This window comes from Mesoplodon bidens (assembly GCF_964165515.1).
Source record: "Mesoplodon bidens genome assembly, chromosome: 15".
Lineage (NCBI taxonomy): Eukaryota > Metazoa > Chordata > Mammalia > Artiodactyla > Ziphiidae > Mesoplodon > Mesoplodon bidens.
This window is the reverse complement of record NC_138171.1, coordinates 21,354,539-21,368,779: the sequence shown is the minus strand read 5'-3', so window position 1 is coordinate 21,368,779 and position 14,241 is coordinate 21,354,539. Positions and strand designations below refer to the sequence as shown.

Below are 14,241 nucleotides of genomic sequence, written 5' to 3'. Positions count from 1 at the left end.
TTTCTTAAATTCCATATATACGTGTTAGCATACGGTATTTGTCTTTCTCTTTCTGACTTACTTCACTCTGTATGACAGACTCTAGGTCTATCCACCTCATTACAAATAGCTCAATTTTGTTTCTTTTTATGGCTGAGTAATATTCCATTGTATATATGTGCCACATCTTCATTGTGTCCATTTTAATTGAAAACTATACTAGCTCTCAGGAGTGTTACTTTTTTAATTCAATCTTGCTGGCTTAGAGCAGATATTATTACTAAACTGCCTGTACACTTTGATATTATATCACTGATCACTGGGGAAAGTGGAACAGAAGCAAAGCTGAGGAGCAGTAGAGAGAGACCAGGGACAGGAAATGCCTTGAAAGCAAGAGTACACACACAGGCAGACATCTGTCCCCCTTCCCTTCAGAGGGACTGTGGTAGTCTTCTCCCTTTTGATTACTGTTACCTCTTCCAAAAAGACTGTTCCCTAAATCCGCCTTATACAGATGAGCTAAAGGTCCTGCTAATCAGAAGTGGTCTGGGGCTTCCCTGGTGGCGCAGTGGTTGAGAGTCTGCCTGCTAATGCAGGGGACACGGGTTCGAGCCCTGGTCTGGGAGGATCCCGCATGCCGCAGGGCGACTAGGCCCGTGAGCCACAAGTACTGAGCCTGTGCGTCTGGAGCCTGTGCCCCTCAGCAAGAGAGACCGCGATGGTGAGAGGCCTGCGCACCATGATGAAGAGTGGCCCCCGCTTGCCGCAACTAGAGAAAGCCCTCGCGCAGAAACGAAGACCCAACACAGCAAAAATAAATTAATTAATTAATAAACTCCTACCCCCAACATCTTAAAAAAAAAAAAAAAGAAGTGGTCTGATTTAGAGTAGTTTCAGAAAGTATGAAATTAAGATTTTATGATTTAAAGTTAGTGTACGTGCACCACAACTACTGAGCCTGCACTCTAGAGCCTGCACGCCACTACTGAGCCCACGTGCCACAACTACTGAAGCCCGTATGCCTAGAGCCCGTGCTCCACAACAAAGGGAAGCCACCACAATGAGAAGCCCGTGCACTGCAACAAAGAGTAGCCCCTACTCGCTGCAACTAGAGGAAGCCCGCACACAGCAACGAAGACCCAATGCAGCCAAAAATGAATAAATAAAATAAGTTTTAAAAAAATACAACTTCTAATTTAAAAAATAAAGTTAGTGTAAAGACATTTAATGGACATTTATGGTTTATTCTTCTTACACATTAATTGGTTCATGTTGGAAATGTACCTTCTATTTATTATCACTTTATTAACCAGTTAAAATTTCAGGAAGCAGGATGATATTGGTTTTCCCCACTTTTTAGAGCAGTAATGTAGTGTTTCTCATTCCTAGATGAAGTGATTTCCTCTGAAGATGCTGGGGCTAGCATTTTCAACGGACAGAAGAAGGTGCTGTATTATGCTGATGCCCTTACAGAAATAGCTTTTGTGGTTCCTTCTTCTGTGGAGTCCTTAAGTAAGGGCATTTTTTGTATGGAACTATTTTTGTATTCACTGGTTTGTGCAGTAGTATTGCATTGGGGGAGATTCTGAAGTCATCTAAGACATTCTTCAGCTTCGAAGGCATGATAGCTTTTAGATTATGCAGAGGTACAGGATGTTATCCCCTCTTAACTAAAGGAAGGTGGTTAAAAACAAGAAGACTGGCTCTCTAATAATTTTTAAATAAAGGAGATCCACTTTGGCCCATTTTTTAACTTTTTAAAATCTGATTAATACATAGAAGCCCTATTTTCCAGTTTATTCATTTCTTTCTCTAATTATGAGTAAGCTCTCACCTGCTTCCCTGTTTCCATGTGAGAGCCTTTATATGGAACCCCAGAGAATCCTGCAATTGGAAGGCTCTCATGATGGCATCTGGCTGATCTTCTAACACTGAGGAGGAGAAACTTCAGCCTAGAAAAGGTGGTGATTAAGCCTGTTCTTCTCAAGGATCAGGAGTGATCATTACTTCTCAGTCTGAATTCTTAGTCTTATTTTGCCTAGAACCTTTGCTTCCTGCAAATTAAACTCATTTCTTTGTGCCTGACCAAGCAGTAGGTGGAAAACTTCAGCTTCTTCATTGAGACCATCCATAGGATAGGATGCTGCACATCACACTTTGATGATCTCATCTCTAGGCTAATGACTTTTTGTGTACTCTAGCCTACCTAGGCAGCCTCCTAACCTTTGTATTTGGACCCTTAATTTTGCACTCTAGGCCCCTCTCTGTCTCTTGCTCTGGGGCCAGTTGTGTCCCTGGCAGGAGGGGCCTTCCATGTTCTAGGTCAGTGTCTTAGCAGCTGTTTGCCTTCATGTCAAGGCTGTGATCTACCACCTGATTCCAGAAGCCAGGCCCCGTCTGTCCTCTATGAACTGAGTCCCTGCCTGGTGTCTCTGGCCCAGCCTGTTTGCACCAACTCAGTAGAGCCAGAGCCAGCAAATTATGGCACACAGGCAAAATTCAGAACACTAAGAATGGTATTTACATTTTTAAAGGGTTGTAAATAAAATACAAAAAAGAATATGCTGTAGAGACCTGTATAGCCAGCAAAGCCTGAAATATTTATTACCTGATCCTTTGCAGAAAAACTTTGCCAACCCTTGCTCTAGAAGCAGTGCTTTGCTTAAGTGACTTAGGTTGGACTGTTAGCATAACTAGTTTAATAAACATGTTTGCTCTAAGGAAGTAGTAGGTAGTATAATTATTTTTTTTCTTTATGCTATAGCTGATTCATTGGAAAGTAACATCTCAGACCAAGATAGTGATTCAAATATGGATCTTATGCCAGGAATTCTGAAACAGCCATCCCTGACACTTGAGCTTTTCCCTAATCACACAGACAATCTTAATTCCTCACAGAGGGTAAGTCACTTTGTTGATAAACCTCCAAAAATTTGTAGTGAAATGGGAGTCATTTTAGAATCATGCCTGAAAAGCTTTTAACTTTAACCCAGAGAGTAATTATAGCAGTACTGATTCATTAGTATCTTAATTTTTTTAATCAAATTCTTATGCTTTTCTTTTTTTCAGCTTGCAACAAATATTTAATTCTAATTCAGCCTTTGTTGTTTTCCTTGATTTAGCCATTTCAGTTCCGTGCTCGGTTCTTTCACCCATTCCGTCTCAAGCCTAGGTTTTTATTTGGTCCCTACAATATCCACTAAAGGTACAACAATTACTATACATTTCATAGCATTAATCATGCAAAATTCAACTTAAGTCTGACAACATACAGATGACAGCATTTTGAAGAATCGCCCAGTGTTTGAATAAATGCACTGAGTGAGGCAACACAGCAGCTACTACAAGAAGACAGCATTTTACTTTTATCCTTTTTTCTTACCTTATCAGATGTTATGTCTTATCTGTGTTCTCCCCTCATGTTATGTCATAATCCTTACTGGAAAGTGACTAAGTGATAACAAGAGTACAGGATCTGTTTACAGGTGTAAGAAAATTGATTTAGAACAAATGGTAAAAAAGACAAAAGAAGTGTAATGTAAACTTTCCTGAAGCCCTTCTTCCATTGTAAAGGGGTTTAATTTGGCTCTTTCTACACTTAAAATTATTTTTTACGTAAGTATTTGCTTAAAAGAATATGGGAGAGGTTCACCTTTAAAATTGATTTAGGAAAAAAGTTAACTTGTATAAAACTCTCTGAAGTAGACCGATTTTGAAAATCATGAGTTGCTACCTTTAAAAAGGTTTTACAGAATACAGTTTGGAGAAGAACAAGTCAGGTAATGCAGAATTTTAGTCAGATCTAATAGTCAAGGATTGCTACTCATTTTCTGAATGCCAACGTGGTTACGATTAGAAGGGAACTTCCTCAACCTGAAACAGAACTCTGCTAGAAACCTGCAGCTAACATTATACTTACACATTATTCTGAAAGCTTTCCCCCCAAATGGAGGCAAGGATGTTTGCTCTCACTACTTCTATTCACAAGGTAGTAGAGGTTTTATGCAGGGAAATAAGATAAAGAAATAAAACGCATAAAGCTTGGTTATTTCTTAAAATCCAAAGAATGACAACTCTTAAAGCACCATGTTTTCATTTGCCACATACTTTGCAGACTACTAACAAACTTAAGGAAAGAAAAATCATATCATTATATCAGTAGATACAGGAAAAGCTGTTGACAAGAGTTCAACACTGAAAGGATCCCCAGGCAAATCAGTGATGTTGCTATGATGGAAAAATTGTACTGCTTTCTGACCATAGAGATAGACTCAGATCCTTTTTAAGCACTCATTAAGGCATTGCATCAAATTTTATTTTTATAACTATAATTGTTTACTGTTCCTTATCTTTTTTTCATTTGAAGTTTCTAGACCTTCATTTCCTTGTTCTAGTTTGAGACTTGATAAACAGAGGAACCAAAGAAGGGCTTTTTTGCAAATGTATTTTATACTTTTTTCCAGAAGTGACTTCCCATGACGTGATCCTTATTTCACTGGGTAGCTTGATGAATATATGGTTGTAGTTTTATTAAGCCAGTGTTTTTTATTTGTTTGTTTGTTTTTCTTCCCCTCTTCTGCTCTTCTCTGCCTCATATAGCTCAGTCCCAGTTCCAGAATGAAGAAGCTGCCTCAGGGGCGCCCTGTGCCTCCCCTTGGACCTGAGACAAGAGTTTCTGTAGTCTGGGTGGAACGCTATGATGATATAGGTACTGTGTAAGGACTTTGTCCATTAATAAGATTATAATAGGATGACGATGACTTGTTAAATGTCTAAAGGGAGTGGCAGCATAGGCCCTATATGGTGGCCAAGAGCTGGGACTGGAGTTCAGCAAGCCTCGATTTCATTAAGCCTTAGGTCACTCATCTGTTAAATGAGTGATCCAGCACTTATTTCATAGTTGTGAAGATTTGATGAGACTCATGGTTACAAAAAGCCTTTAGCTCTTCTTCGTATGCCAGTTACTGGTTTGTGGCCACTTGGTCCCACTGCATGTAGCCCCCAGGTACCCCAGAACCTCTGGAAAGGAGAAGGGGGAACACCTCCCTCACCCTCTTTCCACAGACCCTACTGTCTTATTTTAGTGTAAAGATTAATTTGTCCTTAGGGATTCTGCTATGGATATGTTTTTCATGATTTTTATGTAAGCTGGATAAGAACATTAGAAATGTGTTTTTATCCTAGAATCTCATCCAGCTTAGAGTTTATAAGGAAGTGTGATAGTTGCTTTCCAGAACTTCTAAAGCTATTTCCAAGCCCTCCAAGACTATAGACTATGTTCTGTAAAAACTCTCTGCTTTAGATGAACTTATCTAAAATACGTCTTAAGGGAGAATTTTTTTTTTAATTTGTGAAGAATAGTTAGGATTATATATTTTAGGATAGCACAGTCCATATATTTGTTGCCCGCTACGTGAAGAGATTAGGAAAATAGGTTTCCTAGGAGGGAGATATTAATTGTAATGCTATGATTTTCTTCCAGAAAACTTTCCCCTCTCAGACCTGATGACAGAAATCAGTACTGGTGTGGAAACTACTGCAAATAGTAGCACTTCTCTGAGGTACGCTCTTTACTTGCTTGAAGTTTATCAGCATTGTGTTTAAGCATAGAGGAACCTATTTTTCACAATATGTTGATTGCAGTTTCATTAAGAGATAAGGACTTTAATGAAACAAAAGGGATGAGGGCAGTAAGAAGTAAACATAATTAGGGGAAAAGAATCAAAGAGAGAAGTTTGTAGATTAGTGCACGAGGTGATCAAATTAGCAAGGATTTTTAAATGGCATAATTAATTGCTGTTTAAATTTATCTGAGGCAAAAAAGAAAGACGGAGAAGTGGAGGCAATTAAGTATTAGTGCAGGCTGATAATAGAGTAGCAATATTAGATAGAAATAATGGAATTAAATTGGTCAAAACATTCTGGATAGATAGCAGTTAAAATATCCTCATCACATAGGAGCTATTTAATGGAAAAATATTTCTAAGTAAAACGTAATACTAACTTTATTATAATAAGATTTTTATTTTAACTTTTCATGCACAAAAAGGATGAAAACAGAATAATATGATTCTAAGAATAATAAGAATATATCTGTTCAGGCTTTATCGTTTCAAAGATTTTTGCTTGCTTGTCTTTGGTTTAAACAAATAATTTATATCAAGCTAAACTTGATATTTTAACTTTGAGTAAGTTCCTTCTGTTTACATGATCTGGTTTGTATTGCACGTAAGATGAATTTATATTACTGTTGTAGAAATGAAGTCAGTAAAGGTGGTTTATTTTAACATTATCATATTAAATTTCTAGAATAGGGCAAGTCATTCTTAAAACTTCCATGTTTGTTTTGGGGTTTTTTTGGCCACACCGCATGGCATGCGGGATCTTATTGACAGTTCCCCGACCAGGGATTGGAACCCATGTTCCCTGCAGTGGAAGCACGGAGTCTTAACCACTGGACTGCCAGGGAAGTCCCCATGTTTTTTATGCTAAAGTATTTTAAAGCAAATTACAGATTTTCTAACATTCTAAATATGCACCTCTGAAGATTAAGAACACTTTTCAAATAGATAAAGATAATATTATCACAGTAATAAAGTTAGTAGCAATTCCTTAATTTTATCTAGTAGCCAGCTCACATTCAAATTTCTCCATTTTCCCTAAAATAGTCTTTATAGCTGGTTTGTTTAAACCAGCATCCATTTCATCCATCTGGTGTTAATTCTTTCAGTCTCTCTTAATACAGAACAGTCCTGTTTTTCTTTTTTTCGTCCATGACACTGACACTTGCTGAAGAGACCAGGATAGATTTCATGAGGGGTACTTTTCTAGAACTAGTTTGGAAGAGAACTTTTAAGTCTCTTGTACTGTTTGTTGTTGTTTTAATCTTTTTAGGTCAAAAGTTCTAATATGATTGGACTGTAAAATTTGTGTTTTACTAGTAGTTTAGCAAAGTTTAGAATTTGTCTTGGGGACAGAATTAGTATAGGATTGATTTTTATTAAATGTCTTTAAAAATTGACTCACTGTCCCTTTGGCCAAAATCACTTTAGAAGGAAAGCTCATTGTGTTGCAAAACAAAAACAAACCACAACCCTGGCATATAGCATCGAAGAGTAACATGGGTACCTCTAGATGCATTGGCATAGCCCTGACACATGATGTGTAATTCAGTCTTCTAAAGGTACGGTTGCTGACCTTGGCAGCTGTGTTACCTGTTCAGAGGCTTTGAGGGCTTTGACTGTGCTAAGACTCAGCCATTTATCACCTCTGCTGAGGAGGACACTTGCAACTGACCCAGACTAAGGTCCTCCCGACCTCTTTCCCCAGCACCTAACAAAAATCATATCAGGGATTCCCATAGTGAGCCTAAACTGTATTTCCACTTCTGCTCTGAGGTGCCAGCATTGGCTGTGGTGGAATTCCCTGCCCTCTGGCCAGCCCCACTTTTGTTCCCTACAAGAAGGAGGAACTAAGTAAAAGTCCCATGGCTGGTTGCTATTGATGGTTCCCCACCATACATTTTTCTGGCCTTTCCTTCTACCCCGTGTCCCCAGTGTTTCTAAGTACAATTTTTAGCCCCTTTTTTGGCAGCTTCAAAAGGCCAACCCCAGTGATGGGTAATTAGGGTCAGGTGTTGGTGTGGGGAGCTTCACCATGGGCTCCCAGAAAGAAGATTCTGAGCAGACTGATCACCTGTCTCTTCTCAAATACTGCCTGGCAGTAAGTCCCCTTGGTATTCTTATATTATACATGGGGGACTTTAGCTCTTGAATATCTGGAGTAAGAAGAGTTTTTTCTTTTCTTAAGATCTACTGCTCTTGAAAAAGAAGTTCCTGTCATCTTCATCCACCCTTTAAACACTGGATTATTCCGGATTAAAATTCAAGGAGCCACTGGAAAATTTAACATGGTCATCCCTCTCGTGGATGGGATGATTGTCAGTAGGCGAGCACTCGGTAAGTCGTATGTGGCTGAAGGAGTGAGTTTTCTTTTCATTTCTTTTTTTTTTAATGAATTTATTTATTTGTTTATTTATTTTTGGCTGTGTTGGGTCTTCGTTGCTGTGTGTGGACTTTCTCTAGTTGCAGCAAGCAGGGGCCACTCTTTGTTGCGGTGAGTGTGGGCTTCTCACTGCGGTGGCTTCTCTTGTTGTGGAGCACAGGCTATAGGCTCGCGGGCTTCAATAGTTGTGGCACACGGGCTCGGTAGTTGTGGCTCATGGGCTCTAGAGCACAGGCTCAGTAGTTGTGGCGCACGGGCTTAGTTGCTCCACGGCATGTGGGATCTTCCCGGACCAGGGATCAAACTCGTGTCCCCTGCATTGGCAGGCGGATTTTAACCACTGTGCCACCAGGGAAGTCCCATTGAGTTTTCTTTTTTTTTTTTTTTTTTATTTAACATTTTCATGAACCAAAAAGAAGTATAAATAAGGAAATGGCCATATTACTTAGTAGGTCCCACATGTGGAAAATCCTCTGGCTCTTGTTAAAAGGAAGCATGTTTGGTTCTGTTTTGAAGTGTGCCTAATCTGCTAAGTAGGAGCACAACTATAATTCACAAACTTCCAGTACTGGAAAACAAGCATAGCTGTTTACAGTCCAGGGCAGGAAATGGGTTGTCAGGCTAGATTTTGATTTTGTTTTTCCATGTCATTGTGTGTTTCTTCTGACAGTTTTATCTTAGTAGAGCTCTGTCTCTCTGGGGACAAGGAGTTTTGCAAATGTAATGAAATAGTTTGAGTTTGCAGAGAATAGTTCACTTGAATACTGATAGTTCACCTAGCTGACTAAAACCCTCTGTTTTCAAGGTTTTCTGGTGAGGCAGACTGTAATTAACATTTGTAGAAGAAAGAGACTGGAAAGTGACTCGTACAGTCCACCACATGTCCGCCGGAAACAGAAGATCACCGACATTGTCAACAAGTACCGGAACAAGCAGTTGGAGCCAGAGTTTTATACTTCACTTTTTCAGGAGGTTGGACTCAAGAACTGTAGTTCTTAGACCACTGTCTGTCTAGGACTATTGAACTCTAGTTTGGAGCTATAATATCAAAGCAAAACAATTTGATAGGTGATCACTGTAACAAAACAAATCACTCCCCAAGAGCTTACTGTTTAATCACCAGAATAGAAGAGACACATTATAAACCCATCTGAGAGAAGACTTTTCGGCTTTTTAGTGAAATGGGCTCCCAGACACAATCATATTCCTGCTGGTAATGATGATATACGTTTTAGCCATAAACTTTCTTTTAAAAGTGACAATTTTAGTTAAATATAAGCCTTTTGAGGAGAAAGGCTTTTATGCATCTCAGTTAAACATGTGCATTGGTAGTTTCAAATTTGCAAATTAGAAGTTGAAGATAGTTTTATACCTCACTTTTTAGGAGGTTGTGTACAAAAGTAAAATCTGTCTCAGAATCTTCCAGGACATTTAAAGACTCGTGTTGATGGCATGGAGGAGAAGGAAGGAAACCTCAACTTTCTGCTCACTCGTAGATCCATTTGTCATCCAGCTGTCATCCAAATGTCAAACTGATGGAAAAGAACTTAAGTGTTTTTTGCTCAGATAAGAAGTCTGAGATTAAAATATTTCATAGTTTTTCTCCACATTTCAGAAAGTTACTCTCATCACTGCAAAGGTCTGTCTGAAGGCCTCAGTTTCTGGGCAGCCCAGGAACAGATCTAAAATGGAAGCGTGGCCCAGTCCTTTAATGAGGATACAAATGGAGTTTGTGGAGCTAAGTTAGAAGACAGCTGTGATGCCTCCACTCTCTCCGTTATTGTCTAGCTCCGTGACATTATGACAGGTTAACCATTTGTAATTCCTTGGTAATTTCTTGGTTAAATATTAAGAAATATAAATTCACAGCAAAGGTTAAACATTATTTGGTTTCATCCATTGTCTCATTTCAGGACCAAGCAGGAAACTGCAGTAGTTTATGAAGGATTCTAATTTGGGGTTCAGGAAGTAGCCTCTCAACGCTACTAATTCAGATCTCTCCCAGAGAGCTACTAGATTTCATCATAATTGACAAACATTAGTGACCACCTCCTTGGGTGGCTGCTTTTAGAAATGGCTGTTGTTATATTTTCTGGACTTTGCTGGCTGAAGGCACAACAAATCCCTGCCCGGGTTTTTGAAATACTTCTGTTACCTCGCTGCTACTTTTCTGCCAGGGATAAATGTTTTGAGGTGGCCAGACCCAGAACATCCTTACAAGGATTCCTGTTACAGTGCTAGAGTATACACTGCTCATTTCTCCTATTCTTATGTGCTTTCTTCTTTATTAAGATTATTTTATGTTAAGAAAATAAGTGACATTTAAAAGTCCAAAGAGGAGTGATCACAGTTGTATAAGGGGTGATTTCCCACTTGAACTCTGATGTCAGTAGATTCTGTAGGTCAGGCCTACAACGGTCTGTTTGGTTTGATGTTTTGGTAGTTTAATTAGAGGGTGGGGAATAGTATAGGACCTAATTCCCTGTGCAGATATTTCTATTCCAGAAGTACATGTTCATATCTATGAGCAAGAGACGGCATAGCAGCTCTTGGTTTTAAGTTTGCCGTACCTTTTACTTCGTGTTTGTTTTAAGCTCAGGTAAAGGTAACCTCCTCCTTCTATGACTCCAGTTTCCATTCAGGGTATAATATTATTCAGTAATTGATTTTTTTAAATCTGGGCAATAAATTGATGTTTCCAGATGGTAGCATGGGGGAGGGGGTTGTATGATTAGCACGTTCTACCCTAAAAATGTTTTAGTAGCTCAGCAGGTGTAAAGTGAGGTTTAACAACTTTCATGGAATTTCCAGATTGACATTTCATGGGAAAAAATGGGCACTTGTTCTGATGGATGTGGACAAAGAAGGCTATAAATTAATGTGCAACTTATAACATTCCAGAGGTTAAAAATAACTGATGTAGGTGTGCCTCCTCAGTGTGACTCTTCAGATAACACTTTTACCTTTGGCATAGTTCTGCTGTCAGCAAAATGTACGGTGGTGTGTGTGTGTGGGGTGGCCTTCCTGATGCTTCAGTTTGCTCTAATTTCTGACAACTCTGTAATTCTAATGGCTTTGATAAGTCAGTGAACAGCCATGTTAAATGCATTTATGATCTGGAAGACGTAGTGGTCTCCCAGGGAAGGAGGGATGGATTTAGGACTGTGCTGCTCCCTAAGGCGTGAAACCCTGGTGTGCACAGCACAGACGGAGTATGGGGCACACATACCTCGTCAGGTGCCGACTCTTGCTCAAAATCACATCTACCTAAAAAGGGAGTGTGGTGGGGACCCTTGGACCTTTCACTAGTGTGGGTTTGAGTTCATGGTCACTAAGTTCTCTCAACTGCCTTTGTAAAAGTCACTTTGAGTACAGTAATGCCAGAGGAGCATATTTAGTCTCTAATAATAATCTCTAGTAGTCCACTTGATAAATTTGCTAACATAGGTTCAGAACCTTTGGGGGGAAGCCAGGACCACTTCGGTCTTTGGCTTAAACAGTTTAGTTGCTGCATGTGACAGGTGCACCAGGGTGTGGGTGAGTGTGGCATTTGTTGACAAGGAAAGCATTACCCAGGGGACAGAGGCAGGTAGCCCCTCGTAGTCCCTTCTCACATTTGGGGGGTAGGGGCTCTCTTCCCCTCTCTGATTGGGAGCACTGAGGGCAGAGAGGAGGGCTTTTGCCTTTTCCTGTTCAGCCGGCTCTCTTTTGTCCAGTGCTTCCTCCTAAGACCCCCTCCTGTCCATTGGCCCTTTGACCTGGATAGTTACATGGTGGTTTGACCGCCTCCCGTCCTGGCAATATATACACAACATGCATGCATGCTGTCCTCCATTTCCAGGTCTTCAGGTCCCCTGAGGCCACCCATTCTCCTCTGGACTCATTTATAAAAACAAAATACCTACATCTTTGGCCAGTAATGTCAGTTCCCTACAGGTTTTGTGTGTGAGGCCTTCATGAGTGGTTACTTCCTGTATACACTGAGGAAGCATTTGTCAGACTCTGCAGAGTCATTTTTAGAGAAGCAGTGTCTTCAAGAGTATTTATTTATATTGGAAGGTGGAATTTTACCCAAAGAAAGTGGGAGTCAGCCTTGCTCAAAGACATGTAGATGGTAAAAAATGTATCGGCGGTAATTTGACACTCCTGCTGGTAGTTCTCCATTCAGCATTTTTAAACCCTTTCAGGTTATATCTTCCTAAAAAGAATTGATTTATATGTTTACATGAAACGGTAAGTTGCGTTAGGTGGTCTGTTTTAGGGATTTCCATGATGGCCTCTTTTCCCGAGATGGAGAGATTGGAGGTAATCCACCCGTTCAATGTGGAATCAAGCTGTGGGTTCTCAGTAGCTAAAGAAGCCATGTACTGTATAGTGTTTTTCTCGGAGTATCAACTCATGTTTTTCAGATGCTTTTCTTTTTTTAATGGTGAGGGAAAGGTATAATTTGGGATTCCACAGTGCCTTGCATACAGTAGGCGCCCAATAAATATTTGTTGAATCAAACCAAGTTTCCCAAGTCCTTGTCTCTTGCAGTGACCAAGAACATCTTTCTCCTCTGAAGGGCTTGGCAGTTGTGGCTAAAAAGTAAGCAGTATCATTATTTGCTTGAAATCATATACACAATTTGTATGAATTTTGGTATGTTGCCAAGACATGATCTTTTTCTTATTGTATTTTCTGTAAATATTTCTGGCACTGAACTGTAAAGTAAAGGCGAAATGTAAATATGAAGGTGTCCTGTGTACCCTCGCCTCCTGTGTTTCCTCTTCGTCAGTTAGGGAAGAAGGCCCAGAGGCTTGTTTGTATTTATGCAGCCCCTTTGTCCAGAAGAAACCCATGGAATATTGAATGTAATACATTTAGTCAATTAAATTTTAAGGAGATTCTTATCTAAAAATGTCATGTGTGCTTTTGGTTTGACTCTGGCATGGGTGTTCTTCATAATTTAGACCAGTAGGTTTTCACCCTGGTTTTGTAGAGTATCATGAAATACTCAAAATTTGATAAATTTAAAAAGAAAATTATTTGGCCTTCTATGCTGGAAGGAGCTTGTGTAACAAGCACTGCCAACAGAGGCCCACCTTACAGAGGCTAGCAATTGCTGAGCAGCTGGCTGGCTCTCTGTGTCCTGGGAACACAGAAATGCCAGCTGAGCTCCCTGCCTGCAGAAGATCTGAGCTCTGCCAGGGCTGGCCAGTCAGGAAAGCAGAGATGCAGGGGGAGGTCCTCCCGCTGCCCACTGGCCCTTTGAGTAGGGTCTTGGCTGCAGAAGGTTCCATGGGGCCAATTAACACCTAATGCCTAGGTCACACGTGGGGGTGGGGTACCACTTGAGCAAACAGCTGTGGTGCATGACTCTGCCAAGAGCCACCCCTCCAGCCTGGCACTGACTCCACGTGACAATGCGTGACCCCCTAAAGTGCAACTGGAAGCCAGGGCTGCGAGTTGCATCCCCTCAGGTGTGTGTCCACACCTGCTTGCCTCCTCACCACAGGACCTGCTGCTGGGTTCTGGTGGCTGGGGGTGCTTAGCCCTGGGCTGACTGCACAGTGGCCCTGTTTTGGGGTCTGGCAAGGATATGTGTGTTCGAGCCTTTCTCAGCTGTGCGGCTCAGCTCTTTCTGACCCCAGCCCCTTCAGAACCCAGTGCCAAGGGACCTCCCTGGTGGGCCAGTGGCTAAGACTCCGTGCTCCCAACGCATGGGGCTCGGGTTCGATCCCTGGTCAGAGAACTGGATCCTGCATGCCACAACAAAGAGTTCACATGCTGCAGCTAAAGATCCTGCGTGCCACAATTACGACTGGCACAGCCAAAAACGAACAAACAAAAAACAGTGCCAAGAAATCACCCCAGCCCAGACCACCCAGCTCTTGGTCTTGGCCCCCGGGCCCTGAGTGGCACAGCTTGCCAGGCTACCGTGTTTCATGGATGCACATTCTAATACCATCTGCCCTGACCCTCCTCTGCTGGGGGCTCAGGTCATTCCACAGCTGGGCTAAGACTCCCTTTAAACACACTGGCCCTCCAAACCCCAGCTGTCCCCGCCCCCGTTTTTACTGTGGCTGGAGCCCTCTTACCCTTCTCCCTGGGCCAGTGTCTTCCTCTAAGGGGGTCCTTCCACTCCATGTCTCCCCTAGGTCTACCACCCACTTCCTACAGCTGCTCCCCCAGCCTGGAACTGGGTCTGCCTGACTTTCCAACCTATGCTCCACGAGATGCCGTGGTCTCAAAATCAGGTCGGCCTCAGACCGGTTG

General features: G+C 41.2%; 1 protein-coding gene across 2 annotated transcripts in view; it reads left to right on the top strand.

The window, feature by feature from the left end:
- Positions 1-12,925, top strand: part of RALGAPB (Ral GTPase activating protein non-catalytic subunit beta) — a 103,111-nt gene extending 90,186 nt beyond the window's left edge. For both annotated transcript variants that reach the window (XM_081255473.1, XM_081255472.1), the window contains exons 25-30: positions 1,369-1,491; positions 2,744-2,880; positions 4,579-4,687; positions 5,462-5,540; positions 7,789-7,937; positions 8,789-12,925. In XM_081255473.1, coding sequence (XP_081111599.1) covers positions 1,369-1,491; positions 2,744-2,880; positions 4,579-4,687; positions 5,462-5,540; positions 7,789-7,937; positions 8,789-8,982 — 791 coding nt within the window. In that variant the 3' untranslated portion in view covers positions 8,983-12,925. The remainder of the gene's footprint in view (positions 1-1,368; positions 1,492-2,743; positions 2,881-4,578; positions 4,688-5,461; positions 5,541-7,788; positions 7,938-8,788) is intronic.
- Positions 12,926-14,241: the final 1,316 nt, after the last annotated feature.